Here is a 21,926-nt window from a genome sequence, read left to right on the forward strand (position 1 = left end):
CGTATTTGTAATACACATCAGTTGCGATATACATCGTAATATATGCCTCGTGGGAAGGTGTGGAAGGGGAAGTTGAAACGGTTCTTTTGCTGCTGATTAAACCAAAACAAAAACAACTGCTGATTCCCCGGCCAGCCAGCTCGCTGGGACATTTTTATAATTCTTGTGCTCTGTTGTTGGAGATCTCCAATTAGCCTCAAACTGGAGCTCGCAGCTTGTGTGTGAAACAGGCAGCTGCTGGCACGCAATCTTCCCTGAAGTTGTTTCCTTTCCTTTTTCCTGAGAAAGGGGGGAAGGGGTTGGAGTCACATGGATACAAAGCTTTTGATTAATGTCCAAGTCTGTGCTGCTGCGGAGGCTTTCCAACCTCTCAGCTAACAGGGCGAGCTGGGAACCAGTGACCGCTCGTTTCCTCCAGGCTGTGTCCCCTTCCTGACGGGAAAGGAGCGCGCACTGGGGTGGCTCCTCGCCTCCGGACCTCGGGCCGCTGCGGGAGCTGGGTGAGAAGGGGCTGAGGCTGCTGCGCGGCTGGGGACCGGCCGGAGCCCGGCCCCGCTATGTAACTTCGCGGGGTCTTTTGTTGTCCTTGTCCGCAGCGCAGTGCCGGGGCGCTCGGGCAGCGCTGCCTGCAGCCGGGAAAGGCGCCGGGCTGGGAGCGCCGCTCCTCCTCGCTGCACCATGACAGAGGAAAGCAAAGGGGAAGGCAAGGGGGAAAGCGGGAAGGACTTGGAGAAGCAGCTTCGCCTGCGCGTCTGCGTCCTCAACGAGCTGCTCAAGACCGAGCGGGACTACGTGGGCACGCTGGAGTTCCTGGTGTCGGTGAGCGGAGGGGCGCGGAGCGAAGCGGGGGGGCCTCGCCTCACCTCGCCTCGCCCGCCGGCCCCGCGCTCGCCCCGCTCCCGCTCCGCGAAGGCGGTGCCCGGCGCGGGGAGCGGGGCGGGCTGCTGCCGGCCGCGGGACGGGGGCATTCGCAGCCGGGAGAGGGTTTTCCGGCCCGGGCTCTGCGGGGCGGCCGCTTTTGCGTAAAAGGGAGGGAGAGTAACAGGTTTTGAAATGGCTGGGGAGGGGTCGTGTGTTCCCGCCCCAGCCGCCCTCCTGGGAGAGCCTGCACGGAGGCTAAGGGGGTTCAGGTCTGCCTGGGGTGCGGGGGCTTGTGTTCGTTACAGGGCGCCGCGGTTCCGTCGCTTGCGATAGCCCGTGGAGCGCAGCGGGGAAGGAGGGGGACAGAGGGGGTGCTGGTGTGCAGCAGCTGCTTGGCGTTAAAGCCACATGTGGCATTCCCTCCTGCCTTGTGATGCAGGGGTCACAAGGGAAGGTAGCATGCTCTGGTGAGAGCTGCGCTGTAGCAGTTTTAGCTTCCTTCTACATCTGACTGTCCCTGTTGATAGGATTATTTGCGCCAGGTAATACCCTAATCAGAAAGGCAGGAGTTTTCACGCTCTCGAAAAGCCACAGGGACAAATTGCTACGGAACAGATGCGGGCAGTTTTTCATTTGCGCGTGATCTCGGAGGCATAGCTTTAGGACCCTGTTGAGATAAGTATGTCCAAATCAGCTGCTTCAGTTTGCAAAAGATTTCACAGTAGCCCCCTCATACTTTTCTCTCCTCCCCTGTCCCGCTGAAGAAGGGAAATCCTTCAAACTTCCTGCTTTGCTGCCTTGAGATCTGTGAACTTTCTGCTTATTATAATGAAAGAGGAAATTCTCGACTTGGCTGTGACAGGGAGAATAAAAGCACAGACACTGGAGTGAAATAAGATCTACAGAGTAGCTTATTTTCTCCATATGTTTATCCTCAGCAGAACCATGAAAAATGGTAAATGGTCCAATGTGTTTTCTATTTAAAAAAAAAAAAAAAATGTATATTTGAGAAAGTGGCTGTGCGATTGTGTTTTACATGTTTCCATTTAACAATCAGATTTTACCTATTGTAAAAAAATCTGTCCTAAGGGAATGTTCTCCAATATTTTATCTTAAGCCCCAAATAGGGTATATGTCAGAGTCTTAGGTCATTTCAGTAAATTTAAAGAAGTTGTGATGTCTTTAATTTTGGTCTCTACAGTTTAAGACATAACAGATATTGGTGTTCAAGCAGTAAGTGCTCAGCTCCTTCTAAAGAGCAGACTGTACTTATTTCAAGTTGCATCCAACTATTGAATTCAGTAATAAGTCTTTTTGCAGTATAGATCAAGATGATCCAAATAAATCACATGGAGAGAGGGAGGAGGGCTGGAGTTAAATACCTGGTGCTACATCAAGTTTTTCATATTCATTAGTGGTTGTGAACAGGGTTCAAGTGACAGTTCGGAGATGTAAATCCTTCACAGGGAAATGTCATGCATTTTAACACTACCTCAGCCTGGGTTTGAGGAAACAACTTCTGAGCTTTCCTTGGCCTACCTGCTAGGACTGCTGTTGAGAGCAGCTGTGGTGGTGGATTTTACGAGGGGCACAACTCTGGACTAGGGCCAGTATGGAGATGGTCACCTTTATTTTACATAAGCCATCAAAACCATCATTGTACTTGTTCCTATGGTTACTTCTTGATCTGGAGGCTAGATCCTCTCATTTAGGTGTCCTAGGCTTACGGTTCCCTTTCCTTTTCTTAAGACCATTTTCCTAGGACCAGCTCTTCTGAGATACAAACACTATCCCAGGTTACTTCGTTTCACACCGTGGGGCACACAGCCTGCATTACTTTTCGATGGAAGTGAACTGGAAGGTTTTCTGTAGGAGCACATCCAGCTGCTAATGAGTGTGCAGTTCGTGGGACTAGATTAGAGCTAGTCTGAAGTGACCCGCCTGCCAACAGTGTGGGGTCCCAACACTGAGTGTTCCTCTGTCCAAACCCTATCCCATTTTGCAGGACTTCTTGTTAAAGTAGAGGCAGCCCGAGGGGTTGAAGTTCCAATAAAAGTTAAGAGTTAGGCTTCCAAGTCTCCTCAACACCAACATCAGTAGAGCGCATTGTGGTAGAAACTGTGTTTCCTTTATGATTGAAAAGGTGAAGCCATTTATAGTATTTCTGACAGTTTGCACAGAGTACCAGCAGTTTTCACTGAAGTTAATAGGAACAGAGTATTCACTTAGATAAATGAAAAAACCCTGTGGTTTCAGGGTTGGAGCCTATTTCTTCTGCGGGGTTACAGAATGTAATCTTTTTTGATGTGTATGGTTCATATGGAAAAGTACATTAGCACTTGTGTAGTCGTGGTGGGCAAGAGAGCTAACTTTTCACTCATTTGGACTGAAATTCTTATTTTGTGTACGTGCCCGGTTGAGGAGGCAGTTAAATTAAGGAACAGAAAAAGTCAATCAATTTTCTTCAACTGAATGTTATTGCATAGGAAAGGAACAGTATATAAGTGGGATTTGTGTGGAAGTGTAACGTACATAGTACCTCACCTAACTCATTTTCCTGAGTAATGTTGGGGAAATGGCCCTTTCCCTGGTACAGTTTGTGGCTGGCTGGAGAATGAAGAGACTATAAGGAGGAAGTGACTTTGCTGGTGTGTGTCAACATGGGAAATGCTTTGCTGGTTTCCCTACACTGAAAACATGTCTATTATATGCCAGATTTGTTTAGGTTCTTCAGTTTATATTGGAATTAAAGAGCATCTCACTGAGGACAAATTGCTGGTTGGTTATTTAAAGTATTTTTGTTCCCCTACTCCTCTGTGATTCTTCATCCTCTGGTTATCATCAGTGTAGTGAGAAGCAGCTTGGTTTGTGTATTCTGTCAAAAGCCTACAAGGCTATTAAGTGCAAAGCAGAAGATTTAATATATTAATTATTTTATTAGATAGATGTAGCTGAGCATTCATTCCCATGTGAGTGTGTTCACCTCTTCTTTTTGGCTTTCTACTATGTAAATACAGTATATTGTTTTTAATCTGCAGTCATCACAGATCAAATCTGAGTGGAAAGGTCTGGTTGTATTAATATTATTCTTTTGGATCTCCTGAATCTTCCAGTAATAAACTATAGTAGCTCAGTATGTTGAGACATCAGTGATACTGAGCAATAACAATTTTGGGCCCATCTGAGCGAGGTATGTAAACATACATGAGGTGGATAAACTTAAGTCCCCCAGTAGTCGCAGCAATGTCGGAGGGAGCAGGCATACACAGGAAATTATGAAGAAAGGCTTACACTTTTCCTTCAAACATTTCATTATAACATTTGGAGTGTCATTGCAATACCAGAGGTTTTGTTCTTGTTAGCATTTAGCATTTCTTAAAAGAAATTAATGTAGTGATGGAAGAATTTACCTAAGGCACTAAAATGCTTTGGAAAACTACATCTACAGATGGAGTTTATTAAGAGCTACAATATGAGGTTTTGGTTACAAGCTATTGATACTTTACTGGCTAAATTAGCAATCGGGATTTTTCTGCTGCTGGGTGATCTCTCTGGTGATCACCTTGTCTTCCTATGGCGAAATCTTTGTTTTCCAATGAAAGAGAAACTGTACTTTCAAGGATAGAGGAGAATCTTTTTTCACTGAAATGCACTTTCTGGAGGGGAGAGAAAGCAACAATTGGTGAATATTTACTCTGTCTAAAATAATTACGTGTCATCCAACTGTGTAACTGACGTAATATTACCTTTAGTGTTCATGGTAAAGATGCTTTTTTTAAAAGAATTTGTTACTTTATCAATATGTACCTTATCTATTTCATTCTTTACAGCAAACAACAAAGCGTCTACATTTAATGCGCTCTGTGTAAATAAAATGAAAATTTCCTATTTTGCTCTAAAAGAACAATTAGCTAACTAGAGTAAAACTGAATAAACTTTCCCAAGATTCTCCTTGATCCACGATTTTATGCTGGGGAATATACTTGAATTTTTAATGAATGTTTTAAAAAATAATTTTTTTTTAAAATTTGCTTAATGTTATCATGTAAGGTTTCATTTACTGTCTAAATCAGGGAACTCACCTGAACCCTCAATGTACCAGCAGTAAAGAGACCAGCAAAACTGTGGGTAGAAGTTGCTGAGAAATTCAAAAGTATTTAATAGTAAAGAGTTGCCAAAAAGTGGCTGGCTTAATTTGTCACCTTGTAACTTGGTATAAGGCTTAGTTTTTATGATTGTGCCTTACACTGACTGTTTGGCCAGTAAAGGCAAACCAAGCCATGAAGAACTTTAGGATGCAGATACACTGCAGGGTATTAGGCTAGATGCAATAGTAGGTAAATATATATAGAGATATATAAAAAATATGTAAATGTGTGTATATATATATATATTTGGGAAAGAAATTTTATTTTGGAATAGAAATTGGAAATGTAATAGATCTGCTACACTTGGTACTTCAGGGGATAGCCATGGAAGTAGAGTTTATTTTTTCTATGACAGAGATTGTTTTTCTGGTGCAGTTTTGTGTTCTGACAAATTTGACATTGATGGGAATAGAAGCAGATGTTGGCACTTAATGTAAGCCTTCCAATACCCCACAGCCTCAGCTGGAGTGACTAGTTAGATCCTGAAGCAGCTGGGGGAAAAAAAAAGCTAGTTCATTATTATGTAGACTATAGTATGGTTTACAGAATCTCGTCTGTGAATATATATACATTTCTGTCAGTTAACTCTCAAATCTCAGTTTAATGCCATTAAATCCTACTGTACTATCTTCTCTCTTCTGCTTGCTCTAAAGTGGAAAAAGGGTTCGTTTTCTTTAAATGTGTGCCCTGTTAAGGGAAGCTGAGTCCTTGCTTTTCAACGGGCATAAAGAGATTTTGTTCATAAGGTTTATTGCCCAGCCTCCTTGGTGGCTGTGTGACTCCTCAGGATCTGTATTTCCCTGCCACACTGAGCCTTTCCTTTCTCTTGGCTCAGTAGGTATTTCTCTGATTGTTGAGCAGACGAATTAGTTGGACAAGTGATAATAGTAATTGAGACTCCAGGTAAACTTTAGTCAAATTCAGTGTTACTAACGCTGACCAGCAATAGAGGATTTGTGTCCTGGATTGAAACTCCTCAAATGGTTATGCTAGACGATGAAATTAGGTGTTGGGCCTTTCACAAAAGAACCACTTTTAAGTGTTTTTTATGTCTGTAGTTTGATACAACAACGTGCGTGTGTTGTTTTTGTGTGTATGTGTGTATATCATAGAATCATAGAATATCTCAAGTTGGAAGGGACCTGTAAGCATCATCAAGTCCAACTCCCTAAATAAGTTACTTGTATATCTCAATTACAGTAATGATTAGTGACTTCATAATGGTTTGCATGATTGCATTTGTATTTTATAAAAGGGATTTAAATGAATGGAAGGGAAGGGTTTTAGCTGGCTGCATTTTTTGATAAGGTTATGTGATTTCCTTTCTCTTCAGGAAAAGAAAAACAACATTCTATGGCTACTTCATCATAAAAAGTCAAAAGGAAGTGCAAACACAATTACCATAGAAAGTCAATATCTTTTCCATTCACTTCCAATTTCTGCTGTTTTTAACTTGCTTAAGCGTTACAAAAAATCTGAATGTGGTATTCTATTCTTATTTGACTTTGCTTGGCTATATCAATAGCACCACCTGTGGTCTTTATCAGAGTGAGGGTAACTGCTTAAAAGCTGTTAGTTCTTTGTAATCCCTGCCCCCAAGGTTGAATGCTTGCTTTATGGAGTGGATTAGCAAGAAAGATTATTCGCATCTCTACTAGCTGAGCCCAGAATTTGTGCAAGGTATGACAATGGCAAAAAGCAGAGGTTTTTCAGAAGAATTTTCAAGGATGTATCTTATCTTGTTTGGAAGTGTAAGGAGTTATACTGCACTCTAGAGAGATGTTTCATACTTTTCAATGGATTTCCTCTTACTGCTCTCAGATGTACTTGGACTATATTTTGAAAAGCTGCTCTTTAAGAAAAAAAAGGTGGTTTGTTTAGCTGTTCAGTGAAAAGCCCAAAATACTGAAAGGAGAAATCTTTGTTTCATAACATTTAAGAAACTTTTCTGTTCATAAGACTTACTGTAGACTAAGATGTATCATGCTGAAGACCATGATATGCTTAGGGGTGTTGTACAACTTGATTTATCTGTATTTATAAATATCATTATATTTCCAGTGTTCCAGTTATTCCTTTGCTCTGCCTTATAGCTCAGTCCTAACTCTCCTGCCACATATATTTCACAAGTTTGTAATGTGAGCTGCTAATTTAGAAGAGACTATTTGGAGGGGGCCGTCAATCAATATGTCCAGACTTAAGTTACTCTGTGCAGCCTAACTCTGTTGAATAGTATGCTGTTTGCAGTGATTTCAAATATTTATGGAGACATATTTTTCAACCCTCTTCAGTAGTAATTTTTGTCACCATTTTGAAACACCAAGTGCTTTGAAACTATGCATTCCAAGGTGGGTTTGTATTTTTTTTGGTAGTGTTAGCATGAAGAACAATTTTGTCAAAGCAGAGGAATTCAAAGTTAGTAACAGTATTACACTATAGGAGGAACTGAGAAGTTCTTCACGTTGGAAACCAAAAGGAACTGTATTTTGGCCAAAATAAACAAATCCAAACTGGCTATAGTTGACCTAAGATACTGGTGGGGGCAACTTGCCAGTCTGTAGAAGGCTATAACCATGTGTCTGTATGTTAAGTATATGTCCCTGTTTGGAAAGTAATGGGGCTACCCATGAATCAAATATAGACTTGAATAATATAATAATTTTTATTAATAATTAGAGTAATTTAGGCTCTACCTTTTTATATATGTATCTTGAATAATTCTGTATACTTATGTACTAATCTTGAATAATTTTGTATACTTATGTACTAATGCATATTCTTTTTCAGGAATTTTGTTTAACTATTTTTGCTTTAATTCTAAACTGCATAATTTTCTGTTTTGGACTGAGCAGGATTGTCCCTGTCTTTGGTGAATAGATTGTGTGCATTGGTGTGGGACTCGAGACAGAGCTTAGGGACAGGCTACTCAGGAGGAATATAAAGGCATGCAAGACTGGAGATAGCAAAGCCAAAGCTCAGCTGGCATTGGAATTGGGATATGAAAGGCAACAGAAAGGACTTCCTTAAGTACATTGGTAGCAAAAGGAAGGCTAGGGAAAATGTGTGCCTACAGCTCAGTGGGGCCTTGTGAAAAGGGGACATAGAAAAGGCTGAGGTACTCCATGCTTTTTCTCCCAGAGTTTTCACCGTTAAGGGTTTTCCTTAGGCCTCTCGAAGCTTACTTGCAGATTTTGTGAGAATGTGTCATTGCCTACAGTAGAAAGCAGCACAGTTGCAAAGTACTTCAGGCAATTGGATATAAACAAGTCTGAGATCAGGTAGGATGCATCTGAGGAAGCTGGCCAATGTCAATGTGAGGCCTGTCTGTCATCTTTGAATGGTCATGGTGATTGTGGGAAGTTCCTAATGACTGGGAAAACACAAATGTCAAACCTAGCTTCAGGAAGGTTAAGGAAGAGGCTGTGGGGAAGTGTGAGCTTGTCAGCCTCACCTCAGTCCTTGGGAAGGTGATGCAGTGAATCATCTTCAAAACCATTTCCATGCAGCTGATGGAAAAGAAAGTGATTGGAAGCAGCCTCTGGGGATTTACCAAGAGTGAATCATTCCCGATTGCCTTCTGTGAGGAGATGATTGGCTCAGAAACTTGGTGAGAGCTATGGATATTGTTTACCTTGATTTAACCAAAGTCTTTGGAAAGGTCTGACATACTATCCTTACATCTAGATCTTGTAATTTGGACTGGATAGACAATAAGGTGGGTGGGAAACTGGTGGATATGTTAGGTTCAAGGGACAGTTGTCAACAGTACAAACTACAAGTGGTGGCCCGTTATCAGCGGTGTCCCTCAAGAACCAGTACTGTTATCACCTCTTCAGTAATGTCCTGAATGGTGGGATAGGAAGGTGCACTTTCAGCAGAGGGATCTCAAGAGGCTGGAGTACTGACAGTACTGACAGGAGCCTCATGAAGTTCAGTGAAGGCAAACGCAGAGTCCCGTACCTGGGGTGGAATCATGCTATACACCAGTACAGGCAGGGCGCCAGGATGCAGCTTTACAGAAAGGGCTCTGGCAGTGATTGTGGACAAGATCTGGAACATGAGTCAGCATTGCACCCTTGCAATGCAGAAAACAATCAGTATCCTGGGCTATTTTAGCAACGGTGTCGCCAGTAGATCAAGGGAAGTGATTCTTTACCCTCTACTCTGTAGAGCTGTGAGACCTTTGTGGCCCCAGCTTTGGGTTCCCTAGTTCAAGAAATAAATTTATGTATTGGAGCAAGTCCAGTGGAGGGCCAGCAAGGTGATGAGGGGCCTGGAGCATATTACTTGCAAAAAAGAGGCTGAGAGAACAAGGTTTCTTTGACCTTAAGAAGAGAAATCTCAGTGAAATTTTTGTTGTTGTTTGCATCTTCCTGATGGGTGGATATGGAGAAGATGGAGCCACACTCCTGTCAGAGGTGCACAGTGGAAGAAAGAGAGGCAATGGAAAATGGGAAATTCCAACTCAATGTGAGAGGAAAAAATATTGTTTACCATGAGGATGGTAAAAAACTGGAACAAGTTGCCCAGAGGCTGTGGAATATCTGTATTTTGTTCAAAGGTCAACTGGGCAAGACTGGGCTTCCTGTTCTAGTTGACACTGCCTCGCTCAAGCGGGTGGGCTAGATGACCTCTGGAGGTCCCTTGCAGCCTACATAACTCATCAATTTTGCAATTTATTGATATGATGGGGAAAAAGGCAGGCTGTCTTGAAGTTTCAACTCTTCAGGAGAGGAAATTTTTCAGGGTTGCACCTCCAGTTTGTTTCCTCTGTCCTCTGAAATTGCAATGCAAATGGCCAGGCTATACTGTTCAGCAAACAAATACTCAAAATCCAAGAGGAAACTCAGATACAGAGTTATTTTTTCCACTGTATTATATTTGCTCAGGAAACAGATAACCTGTTACTTCTGTAATATTTTCTATTCAGAGAGATCTCAGTGCATTGCTGGCATTAATAAGTCAAATCTGAGTAGTTCTACAAAGGGGAAACTTAGAGACAGATCTCAATTTTTGGGTCCCAGTGGAAGTTTGTGGCAGAGCCAGAAATATAATCTGATGTCTTGATTCCCAGTTCAGTACTCTGACAGCAAAGCAGTCCTTTCTTTATATATCATTGATGCTAGAAGAATGGTTGTCTGCTTAAAATGTCTGAAACTGCAAGGATAATTTTTCAGAGCCAGCTTCATTTTGTGAAATGATTCTCCTGTGATTCTCTCATAGACTGTTCACAGCTGAAGTTATCCTGTTGTAGGGACAGAACTTGAGATATTAGGGGTTGACACTTTAAGTCCCATGAGACCTCCTGATTCTTCTTTTTGCTTTTGGCAGCCTGGCTGCCAAGTCATCTGGCATACCTCATGAGCGTTCAAGTTCAAGGTTGAAGAGCCCGAGTTTTGTGTAGGGGAATGGGTAGGAGAAACAGCTAGAACTGAAGAGCAGTGGAGAGAACAGTAATAAGATGTAGGAGGGTGGCTTTCTTTATTTCAATGTCATTTGTGTGATGCAGGCCCCCTGACAAATTGGTAATATCTTGCTGAATAGAAATCCACTCTTTGACCTTCGTAGGGAGGTTTTATATGCATTCTCACTTCAAAATGAAATTTGGCTGTAGATGCTGATATTTACACCTGAAGTTTAACTACATTATACGTATTCATATGTTTGCTTTCTAAATACAGTTTTGCCTATTATAACAGCTAGAGCAAGTGACCAGTATAAATTGATAGATGAATTTATATTAAATAGGTTTTTTATATTCGCCCTGTGAAATATACTGTTAATTTCTGAAGCTGTTTAAATGGAGTCATTCCTAGAGAGACGGATGGATGTGTTCCTACATGTTGACTCCACAGTCCCAGCCTCCTTATGCCAAAATCAAACATGATGTGACAGAGGAGCATCAGTGGAGACAGAACACTCTTAGACAAGTCTCGGAAAATAACTTGTTGCCCTACGGGGTATCCATGTTAGTAACGTGTTATAGACGATCTCAACAGGAATGACGTAATGTATTGGAGAGCAGAGTTGCTTGAGGTGTGTGCATGGTGTCTTCTGTAATATTTAAAGATGAAGTGTTAAGCGCTCCATCAGGGATATGAATCAATTTGAATAGCATGGATTAGGCAAGAGCAATCAGCTGGCAGGCTGAACAGAAAAGGAGAGATGGGCTGCAAACATGGAGATTATCTAGGCCAGGAAGAGTTATCCACGAGATTTATGCAGTTAATCCTCATTGTAGCTGGTTAGGTATGAGCTGGGCCATGGAAAATTCTCTCTACTTGGGACTTCAGCATCTTGGTAGATAATAAGGATGTTTTTATTTGCATCACAAAAAGCAATTGAGAAAATGTAATTGGGTAGTAGCTGGTCAGAGCTTAAAGGCTGGCCAGGTCTGGCTGGCTGAGGGACAATGATTAGTGTCATGTACTCACCAGTCTGAGAAACAAATCTGAAGGTGACACTTGGAATATATGTGTGGCTGTGACCTCTGAGTCCCCAGCTGAAATGGGTGGGACGTATTTCGGGAACTGTAAGTCTGAAAGGCTAAACTACAAGGGAGTTTTCTCACTTGGGATAGAATTGTGTTTATTGTATTGTTGTACTTGCTGTAAATGTCCATTTTTTTGAAAGGCCTAATTTATTTGCCTTACTAACTTCATGAAGTTGTGGTTACAGAAAGTCTTCAGAGGCATGTATCTTGGGGCTTGTGTAGGAAGAGTTTGCTGGCAAGCAGTGAAGGGCGAGTTTGGTAGCCAAGTATCTGTATTGGAAAGACTACCTTGTAATAAGCACAAACTGGTGAAGTAGATGAGACACTTAGAGACACGTCCAGTGGCAAACTCTGAATCATCTATATTTGTGTCCTCACTGCCCCCACCCCCAAAAGCATGACAGTTCAAAACATGATGAATGTGTACCTAAAACAAAGCTGGTTTTATGTTATTACTCAGCTAAAAATTCCAGACTGGGAATTAAGTTAAATACTGATTACTAGGTAACAGCACGAAAGTGGAGCAACCCCTGAAATGAGTGATTAGTTTGTATTTTCTTTAACAAAAGATACTGTAAGAGTCATCAGCTTCCCATTTTATGTTATTGAAATAAGCTAGAAAGTACTAGATACAAAATGGAAGAACGGTATGGAGGATTTCTCTTCCCTAGCCTTTAATATGCTTTCAGGATGTTCTCAGGTTCTTCTGTAAACTTAATTGGCCATGTTTTTACTTCTTAATCCCTACTGTGACATTTTGAAAAAAATTGGACACTAAAAGCACAAAGCTATAAAGTTGAAATGATGTACTGTATAACGAAGTGATTGATCTCTGGGATGCTATGAATTTGTGTAACAAGACTGGAAAATCACTTCATTTCATTGCTTAGTATGTGCTAAGTTACCTTACCCAAGGAATTTAAGCATATGGTGTATCCAGATGCCTAGAAGAAATAGCTTACGACAGGATGCTTTGAGATAACATCCTCGGATTCTGTAGCGTGAGCGTGGTAAAGGGACTTTGCTTTAACAGTCACAGAGGCATTTGAGACTTAAACAGACGTGGAAGCAGCTGAAGCTCTGCAGTGTATAAGCAGTGCTTTCATTAAAAAGATACCAAAGCCTTACAAGGTAGAGGGAAGGGAAAGAGTGGCACCCACATGTAGAGTTCATATTTTGTCACTTGTAAAATGTTCATCGCTGATTTATCTTTTTATTGTCTGTGGGGGAGAGTTATTTTGCAGAAACCATAAAAAGCAGGAAGACAGTAAATATGTCCTAATTCATAGAATGCCTTTGTAAAAATGGCCACCTTAAATTTATAATGATAGCTGCTTCCTTCCTTCCAGTGCCTGCTGATTTTTGTTCCTGAAAGCTTATAAAATACCACTTAAAAATGAAATTGAAGTATAAGATAAAGACCTAAAATGAGAGGTGTTGGCAGGAACCTGTGAATTGCTGTGATACATTTAATAATAGGTCTATCACAGTAATTTTTTTTTATAATGGTGGCTAGTAGCATTGCTTAAGGAGAGTGAATCCTTCCCAACTTCAGGCACCAGTGGTTTGGGGGCTGTCTGTACTGAAGATTGTGGATGTAGGGCCTGGATGCAAACTAAGTAATCTCTGAGTTTGCCTAGTTTATTTTTGTACAGTTTGTGTTTTTTTGGCACCAGTAACTTCTGAATATGTTTCCCACAAAATAATTCCTTTTGCTCATTTTAAATGTCCTGCCTGAGAAATTCACTAAGTACTTGTGTCACTATTTTTCTTGTTAGGAGTCCAAGTCTGATTATTCCTGTTATGAAAGCCCTTTCATACTTCTGATTATCTTTCAAACTCCTTTGGGATGAATTCTTCTGGTGCCAGTATCATTGATCTTCACCCTGGTTTCGTTCTTAATCTTTTGCACAACAGTTTTCAGAGGGTAAAAATGAAAACCCCCAAATGTGTGTGATAGATGTTTGAGGTACTGAATTATGATTTTTCTTGTACTGAAAGATGTTAAAGAATTCTGCTTATCCTTCTTTTGCAAAGTGTAGTTAGGACCTTACTTAGCCCCTCCAAAGGGGCTAAGTAATTCCTCTCTTCATTTACCTTTAAGTATTGAAAGTTATATTTTTCGAAGTTGGAGGTGATGCTTGAAGTATGAGTTGCAGTTGCTGTTTGCTGTCCTTCTCACCACTCTGTTCTGCAGTGTGAAACTGTATGGGGAAAAGGTGTGGAAACAGAGCTCAGTGAAGGACAAAAGTAGTCAGCAACAGTAATAAATATGAAGAATGAGAGGTGTGAGATTACAGGAGAAACTGTGCTCTGGAAATACGAGGGGGAGAATACTGGAAATGAAGAGAAAATGCATGAACAACGTAGAAAAGGAAGAGGGCATGGTTACTGGTTCTTCTAAAAACAAAAAAACACACAAAAACCCCCTTTGAAACATACCACGTATGTGATGAGATTTCCTCATATTGAAGTATTTACGTTAATAGGACAGGCATCACTGGCTTTTGCAGTGTTAAATTAGGTGCCACTCCTGGTAGCAGAAGTTAACTATGTTGTTGGGTGGCTGAAGTGGGTATAGCTAGCAATAAGGTAGAAATGCAGTTTCTTAGATATCTTTAAATACAGTCAGCTTGGTGTGAAAATACCATTACCTTTGCATTTGGTTATTGTCTGCTTATTTTCATTTATTTTATGATAAAATGTGAAGTTTCAATAATTATCAAGAGATAGTTGAGAATTTTGTAATTAAAGAGAGCAAAACGTGAGCTGTCGTTAGCTGATCTCAAGCTTACCAGTAAAAGAGACCTCCGGGTTTTCAAGATAATGTGACTGATTTAACATTTTGAAAGTGACAAGTTGTAGATTGCTTCATAATGTTGGAAATATTTTTGGCAGAGTTGAGATCTTTCTGTGGGTTAGAATTACAGAGAATTGCTCTTAAATAGAAGGATCGTCTCTGCTGTTTTCTCTAAGTAGAAAGGTTCATTTTCTAATAAGATGTTGATTCTATAGTTCAGTTACACAAAACAACACGTAACTACCATTAATAATAATATTGGAATTAATGAGTGTGTTGTTGTTTAACCCCAGCCGGCGACTAAGCCCCACACAGCCGCTCGCTCACTCCCCCCGCAGCGGGATGGAGGAGAGAATCGGAAGAGCAAAAGTGAGAAAACTCGTGGGTTGAGATAAAGACAGTTTAACAGGTAAAGCAAAAGCTGCGCACGCAAGCAAAGCAAAACAAGGAATTCACTCGCTCCTTCCCATGGGCAGGCAGGTGTTCAGCCACCTCCAGGAAAGCAGGGCTCCATCATGCGTAACAGTTACTTGGGAAGACAAACGCCATCACTCCGAACGTCCCCCGCTTCCTTCTTCTTCCCCCAGCTTTATATGCTGAGCATGACGCCATATGGTCTGGGATAGCCCTTTGGTCAGTTGGGGTCAGCTGTCCCAGCCGTGTCCCCTCCCAGCTTCCTGTGCACCCCCAGCCTACTCGCTGGTGGGGTGGGGTGAGGAGCAGAAAAGGCCTTGACTCTGTGTGAGCACTGCTCAGCAGTAACGAAAACCTCCCTGTGTTATCAGCCCTGTTTCCAGCACAAATCCAAACATAGCCCCCAAACACTAGCTACTATGAAGAAAATTAATTCTATCCCAGCCAAAACCAGCACAGAATGGAAATTTCAAAATTAATTGGATGTGTTTACCACATTTAAATACATTGTAATATACCTGGAAGCATTCTTTATGTGGGCAGGGGCAGGAGAGTGAGGACCTGATAGCAATCACTTTTATTTTTGTTTACTTCAAGGTTAGTCCTCATTCATTTATCTCTTTGACACTGTGTGAGATCCTGTTTATTAAGAATAATGCTGGGAAGTTGGCAGTTATATTCTGTATGAGTGTGTTAATTTCTTCCCATATGCTACGAGGTTGTCCTCACAGGAAATAAAGGGACTTTTTCCCATGTTTAGTTATACTGAACTGTTACAATAGTCAGACCGGGCAGAAACAATGGGAAGGAAAGTTTCCTGTTTTCTGCAGATATCGAAGAGGTCTTTGGCCCCAAGGAAGGTAAAGCTTTCTTCAGTCCAAGTGTGAGTGCACAAAGAACTGGTTTTCATTAGTGTATGAAGTTACTCTGGTCTCTATTGAAAAGCAGTGGTTCACTCTCCTAAATGTTCTACCTGTCTTGATTAAATTTCAGTATTTGCATTCAGAAATAGTAAATTACAGCGGGGAAAGCTTTAAGTTCCCTCTTTATAAATGCTCAAATATATTGTGCTGTGGTTAGAATGCTTTTGGATAGGTGATGAAATAAAATTATATTAAATAATCCTCACGTTTGTGTGCCTACTATGGGCCTGACAGACACTCAAAAGGGAAGGAGAGGAGAATATGAATATAGTAGACTCTGAAGCTTTCCAGAATAATGAGGAGTTGAACTGCAAAAAAGAATTGTTCTTTGTTTTTGCGTTTTTAGTCTACTGTGTCAGGACAAAATTGGGGAAAGCTGGTAAATCAGTGTCTCAGCAAACACGATGATGAAATTTTCATATGAGGCTGAGGATAAAATTACACTGATACTGCTACAATATAAGCTGTGGTTTTCCATAGGTAGGGAAAGACAAAGGATCTGACCCTACCCAAGGGACCACTGCAAAAACCCTTTAAGTCAAGATTCAGCCTGATGAGTTCGTAAGAGATTGCTTGTCTTTAAATTTCATATACATATATTACAGAACACTCCCGTGAGTTGGTGGAGATGACCTTCAGCCATGATTCTAGTTGGAATGCATGAAGATAAAAGTTTAACAGGAGCTGTAGTACTGGTACAATTAATTCATCATTTCATTCAATAGACTAAGTGAAGAAACTTTTGCTAAGTTAAAAAATGTTTTTTAAAAGAGTAGATTCTATTTTATAGTTATAGTAGTTTATCATCTGCTATACTATCAATTTTTAAGTCATTAAGTTGACTAGTTACCACTCAATCTCAGTAAGTTCTTGACTTAGATTTTGTAATGCCGTTTTCGACATGTACAATCCAGTAAAGCATAGGTTTTCCAAATTTGTTTGCAGGACACTTCTTCATGGAGAAATGTTTTTGATAATGGGGTCCTTTCAGACAGTTTCTTGGGTCTGAGTCAAAATTTTCAGGTGAATTGGTAAAAAGGAATTGCCTTTTATCTTCTAAAGCTTCTCCTGTTTCTCTGTCAAACCTATTTTGTATACAAATGCCACTTTACAACAGTTATCAATGGCGGTGTTACATAAAATAGTTCTTCTGACACTTAAACTGATTTTATGCAGGTTACTGTACGAGATGTGTGAGCAACTTGCTTTCTGCTGGCAATTGCTGTGTCATGAAAAATGAAGTTAATTTGGGCATCTTGTGAGAAATGTGCTGGAAATATCCTGTATTAATGTTGTCATCTGTATTACAGCAGCTTCCAGCACAGAAAGTAACAATGAATTTTTGCACTTGTAGCTTTTACTAATAAAAAAAAAATAATAGCTAGATTTGGACCAAATGGTAGTACAATATAAAAAAAGAAAATTAGAACATGACCACCATGGCTACTATTATGCATTTGCATATTACGCATCTTTGTACTGAAAAATTCCCCATACTTACTTGCCAAGTATAATTTGGCTTTTGACTGCAAGAACTGTTACATGTAAAACAGGATTTTGGCAAAATGCTATTTAGTGTCTAAACTGTTCGTTCTTTGTAGGCTGTTGTCTGTCTTAATGTGCCATGGCAATAAAGGCCGTAATGGCTATTCCATTCCGTTTCCTGTTGTTTTGCAGCCACCAAACAGCTCTGGGCTAATACAGTGCATCAGACTCTGACTTTCCCATTTATTTCTAAACCTTTTAATTTCACAGAGTAAACATTTCTCATGTGCCGGCTAGTGGTAACGGAAGCATTCACTATAGTTATCCCACGGAATTACAAAAGGAATTTACCGGTATAGCACAGCAATTCTGGCTATTGACCCTTTATTTCTTGCATTTATTCAAATTTTAGTTAGTTACTTCTGTCTTGCAGGAGTCGGTGGGGTTCGTGATAGATAACTGGACTTAAGAGACAGGTGCAGCATTCAGTGGCAGTAGGGCAGCGATAGCTTTACTGTGCACTGTGGATGGGGAACAAATATTTGCATATTGAATATTCCTATTGCGATATGAAGTCTTGTACACTTCAAGTGTACAAGTTTACACTTGTAAACTTACACTTGTAAACTTTACAAGTTTACACTTGTAAACTAGGAAAAGTGGCTACCGCAGGTGCTATCGAATCTCGACCTTCTATGGTCGCTTTTCATATCACATTATAAATTGGTTTCTACTTCAGTAGACTGTCATATACAGATATATCTAGCCCACTGTTCCTAGTATGTCTCTAATTCTAATTTACACGCATCCCAAAATATTATGTGGATTGTAAAGCCATGATGATTCATGACCAGACCTCACATATGAGTATAGTTGTTTATCACATTTTAATTGTTATACAGACATATTGCTAAAACAAATTTTAAACCTTTCATTTTCTCCCTTTATTTTATGTCTGTTATATATTATATGCATTTTTTTTCTCTGGAAGCTTGTATTTTTTTTTCTTTTTTTCTGTTTTTGTGGGGGTTTTTTATGTGTGTGGTTTTTATTTTTTTTTTTTTTAGAAAGCTTGGTCTGTGGAGTTTAGTAACATGTCATTGATATTTGAATTCAGGTCCCATATTTTGTATCTGTGGGAAAAGTGTGTTATATTATAATTCTTCTCTTTTTGATTAAAAGTCTACAATAAAATTGTTCAAAAAGCACTATAGACCAACGGTAACTAAGCTATTTGAGCTTGAGAGCTAAAGATAGTGCTTCAAAATATTTAAGGGCTATAGCCAGTCCTGGAAGAATATTCTCTGATAAATGGTGTAAAGAGATTTCAAAATCCTTGTGAAATCCCTGACGGGTAGCTCCCTGTAAGTGGGTGTATCCACAGCAGGCATCGACCTGGCGCTGCTGGTTCTTACGCCTCTGACTCTGTAGCTGCGTGTGCACAGGCTGCGTCTGGGGTACAGAGAAGGACAAGTCAGTTGTCCATGTGAATCTGCTGTTTCTAGGGGATGATTACTATCCTGGTAAAAATGGATAATTAACATCAATTATGACATAACCTGATGCTATGCCCAGGCTAAGAGAAAGACCTGAGACTGCTGGTTAAATTTCAGATTCGCTTCAGATCTCCAGTGCTTCTGGTGCAGCGTGGAAGCAGTTCATCTGCCAGTGCTCGTGCTTCTTCCAGCTGTTTACACAGGGACAGGACTTAGGCAAGGCACTGCACCTCAACCTCTGTGTTTACTTACATGTGATAATTTTTGCTTTTTTTTAATGCTTTTTAATGACTGCTATTCAGGACTTTGCCACCTGGCCTTGGGGAGTTAGATACTGCTGCTCCTGCCCCACAGAGGCTCTGAGTTTTTAATTAAAAAGTCTATGTCCAGTTTTTCCCTTAATGAGAAAGAATGGCTTCAGTGAGAAGTACTTTGATAATGCAAGAATGAAAATACGTTTAGATTGCCCCTAATCTTCTATAAACAAACTTCTGCACAATAAACTTCTAAATTTGTATGCTCATACTTATGAATGTCCTGTTAATTGGAAATTACAGGAAAACAAACTTACCATAGATTCTGGGGTGGGGTAGGGAATGGGCTGCTGATCCCAATCTGTCTAATATCAGTTTTATTTCCAGGTTCTTTTTAGATAGAGGCAGACAAAGCAACGCTATGTCAGAATAATAAAAGAACTATGGTTGTGTAATATGTGTACATGCAGATATGAATGGGGGTCTGTCCTAACCTGAGACATCTACTAGAGGTGCCTATTTTAGGGGTTGTTTATCTAGGTAGTTAATGGGGGAAGAAAAATTGCCTCAAGGACTAATTCAGAGCACCTTGGTTAGGAGGCTGTCTCTTTTTTCACTCAGTTACCGTATGAAGTTAAATACCCTTCCTAAATGCTGACTGATAGATTTTTTTTTTTTTTTTTCCTTTGCATTATCCATTTTTCTTTATTGGTGTTACTTCAGCAGCCAAGATTTCCATCAGATTTGTCTGTAATTTTTAAACTTTAGATTTCCCTTGAAAACTGCTCTTATGCTGTAAAGAATTCCTTTATTCATATTCCATTTTTTACTTTCAGTCTTTTCTGTCCCTAGTATGGATAAAAGATGACAGATTTTATCACCTCTCTTTGGTAACTGCAAGAATGAATTCATTAAGTGACCATGAATAAAATATTTAAGTTTCCAGAAGCGTACTTAGTGTCTGTGTTTCTAAAGGCTTTTACAGGAGCTACTGTACGTACTTCTAGCTCAAAAAAGAACTAAGAAGTTAACATTATCCTGGAACTCTAGTGTTGTAATGGAAGTGCTTTGTCTTAGTTTAAATAAGTATTTACTCTGAAAGTCCAAATTTACATTAGCCAAAAAGACTGTTAATGTGTATTGTGGATTGTGTATTCTAATAATAGTACTGGATAACACATAATGGATAAGCATTCTCAAAATGCCACAGTTATTCTGAGATTTGCATGTTATTTACGGTACATTCAGGCTTTCATTATTTGGAACAACTGGAACTCAAACCATGCTGTTCCTGTCAGTGGTGCCACTTCTTGCTGCGGGTGGGGATTCTGACGACTGGCATCTGGAGTCATTGCTGAATGAAATACAGGGAGGACCAGAGGCAGGGACTGATGAATGCTATGACAACTGCTAGCCCTGCCAATAACAAATTGCAAAAGAAGAGGCTTGAGTGTCTGGAATTTTATTTTCTTAGCCCAAATATTTTAATAATTATGGGTAACTTTATGTGTTTGAATGTGTACCCATGGACGCTGGAAGCCTTCTACGGGTCTCCTGGATTTGGTTAGGGAAATAGCATGAAGGGTAAATTCAGCTGTCTCCTAGTGATGTGTCTGAAATACTGAACCTCTAGGTACTTCTGTCTAAGGTAGATTGGCCTGCCATAGTGCAAGAAAACATGATGTGAAAACCTGATCCACCGTCCTGTTGAACAGGATCACCGATATGAGAGAGTAGCCATTGATACTGCTGGGGGAAGAGCAGCAGGCTTTGGGAACCTGGCTAACTGTTTTGGAAACAGATAAAGGAGGGGGCTGGTTAATTTGAAGGTACTGCAGGGAAAACATAGCAATGGGATAAGAGAAAACACAGTGCTTCAGGTGTTAACAATAGTTTAAATATAAACTGGTGCCTTTCAGTGATATGTATGTCCTCTATGTTAGCAAAAGATAGCTAGATAGTGCTTTATTAATTGAATTTAAAAAAAAACCCCACTCATTTGATCTCATGATGTAGTATTTAAAGTTTTTAAGGTGAAAAGAGGTATTTAAAGTTTTTATATTTTAATAATTTTATAGTGTAGAGAAAGTATGATGGTGCTGACTTTGTCCAACACACTGAGTGGTAACTTCGTTCTGCGTGTATTTAAGCACTCAGCACAAATGAAAAGCTTACCTTTATTGTTATGGCCAAGTCAGTAAAGCACACTACATTTGCTCTTAATAAACAGATAAGATGCAAGAACAGAGTTCTCTGTGTGTTTGGTGAGGACACCGGCACCTTCGTATTTTGTAGAACTTTATTAAACTTGAGGGAGAGGGAGGTTTGAGAAGTGGAGCATGTGGTGGGGTTGTTTTCCTCATGTTGGAGAATTGGCTTTTACTCTTGTGTGCGGATCCAGTCAGTTCAACCAAGTGAAAAGCTCAGAAGCGCTTGATGGAGGCTAATTAGAAGCCTCCATCGTTGCTGCCCACAGAATCTGTTTGCACTCAGTGTTCTTGGCACCCTGCACACCGCTGCACTGATTTCACTCTTCATCTGCCATCTCTCTACAGCCGCTGAGCCACTGGTCTAAGTGAGATTTTCTGAGCAGTTACATCTCTGATGGCCTGGACCCTTTTGGTGCCAAACCTTAAAGCTGGGTTGGGAAAGACTTTGTGCCTCTTCTCCCACTTGATAAATGCGGGATAGATGTGTCGATAAATGCAGGATCATGGAGAAGGAGCATTAAAGCAAAAATCAACAGAATTGCGAGCTGGGAGTGGATGACTGGTGTGGAAATGGTGAGCAAGGGCAGAAGGACAGGCAGGAAAAGCCAATAAATTGTAAGCAGAAATCAATACATGAGAACACTTGAGTGCAGTCTGCATAAAAAACTTGGCCTGAAATTCTGGGTTCCTAGGTCTTCCTGTTTGTTCCTTGACTATTTGGAAGTAGCTGTGAAACACAAGGAAAGTGCTTCTTGCTCTGGTAATCTCTGAGGATTACTTAATCTATTATTATTACCAGTTAGTCTACTGAAGCAGTAGAGATTTCTGCTCTGAATGTAAAG

The 21,926-nt window shown here is 40.4% G+C and overlaps 1 protein-coding gene across 1 annotated transcript in view; it reads left to right on the forward strand.

Moving 5' to 3' along the window:
• Window positions 1-334: 334 nt before the first annotated feature.
• PREX2 (phosphatidylinositol-3,4,5-trisphosphate dependent Rac exchange factor 2) overlaps window positions 335-21,926 on the forward strand; it is a 189,916-nt gene continuing 168,324 nt past the window's right edge. The window contains exons 1-2 of the mRNA XM_075494782.1: window positions 335-500; window positions 597-819. Of these exons, the coding sequence (XP_075350897.1) occupies window positions 679-819 (141 nt within the window). The 5' untranslated portion in view covers window positions 335-500; window positions 597-678. The remainder of the gene's footprint in view (window positions 501-596; window positions 820-21,926) is intronic.

Source organism: Mycteria americana, chromosome 2, assembly GCF_035582795.1.
Source record: "Mycteria americana isolate JAX WOST 10 ecotype Jacksonville Zoo and Gardens chromosome 2, USCA_MyAme_1.0, whole genome shotgun sequence".
In the NCBI taxonomy this organism is placed as follows: Eukaryota; Metazoa; Chordata; class Aves; order Ciconiiformes; family Ciconiidae; genus Mycteria; species Mycteria americana.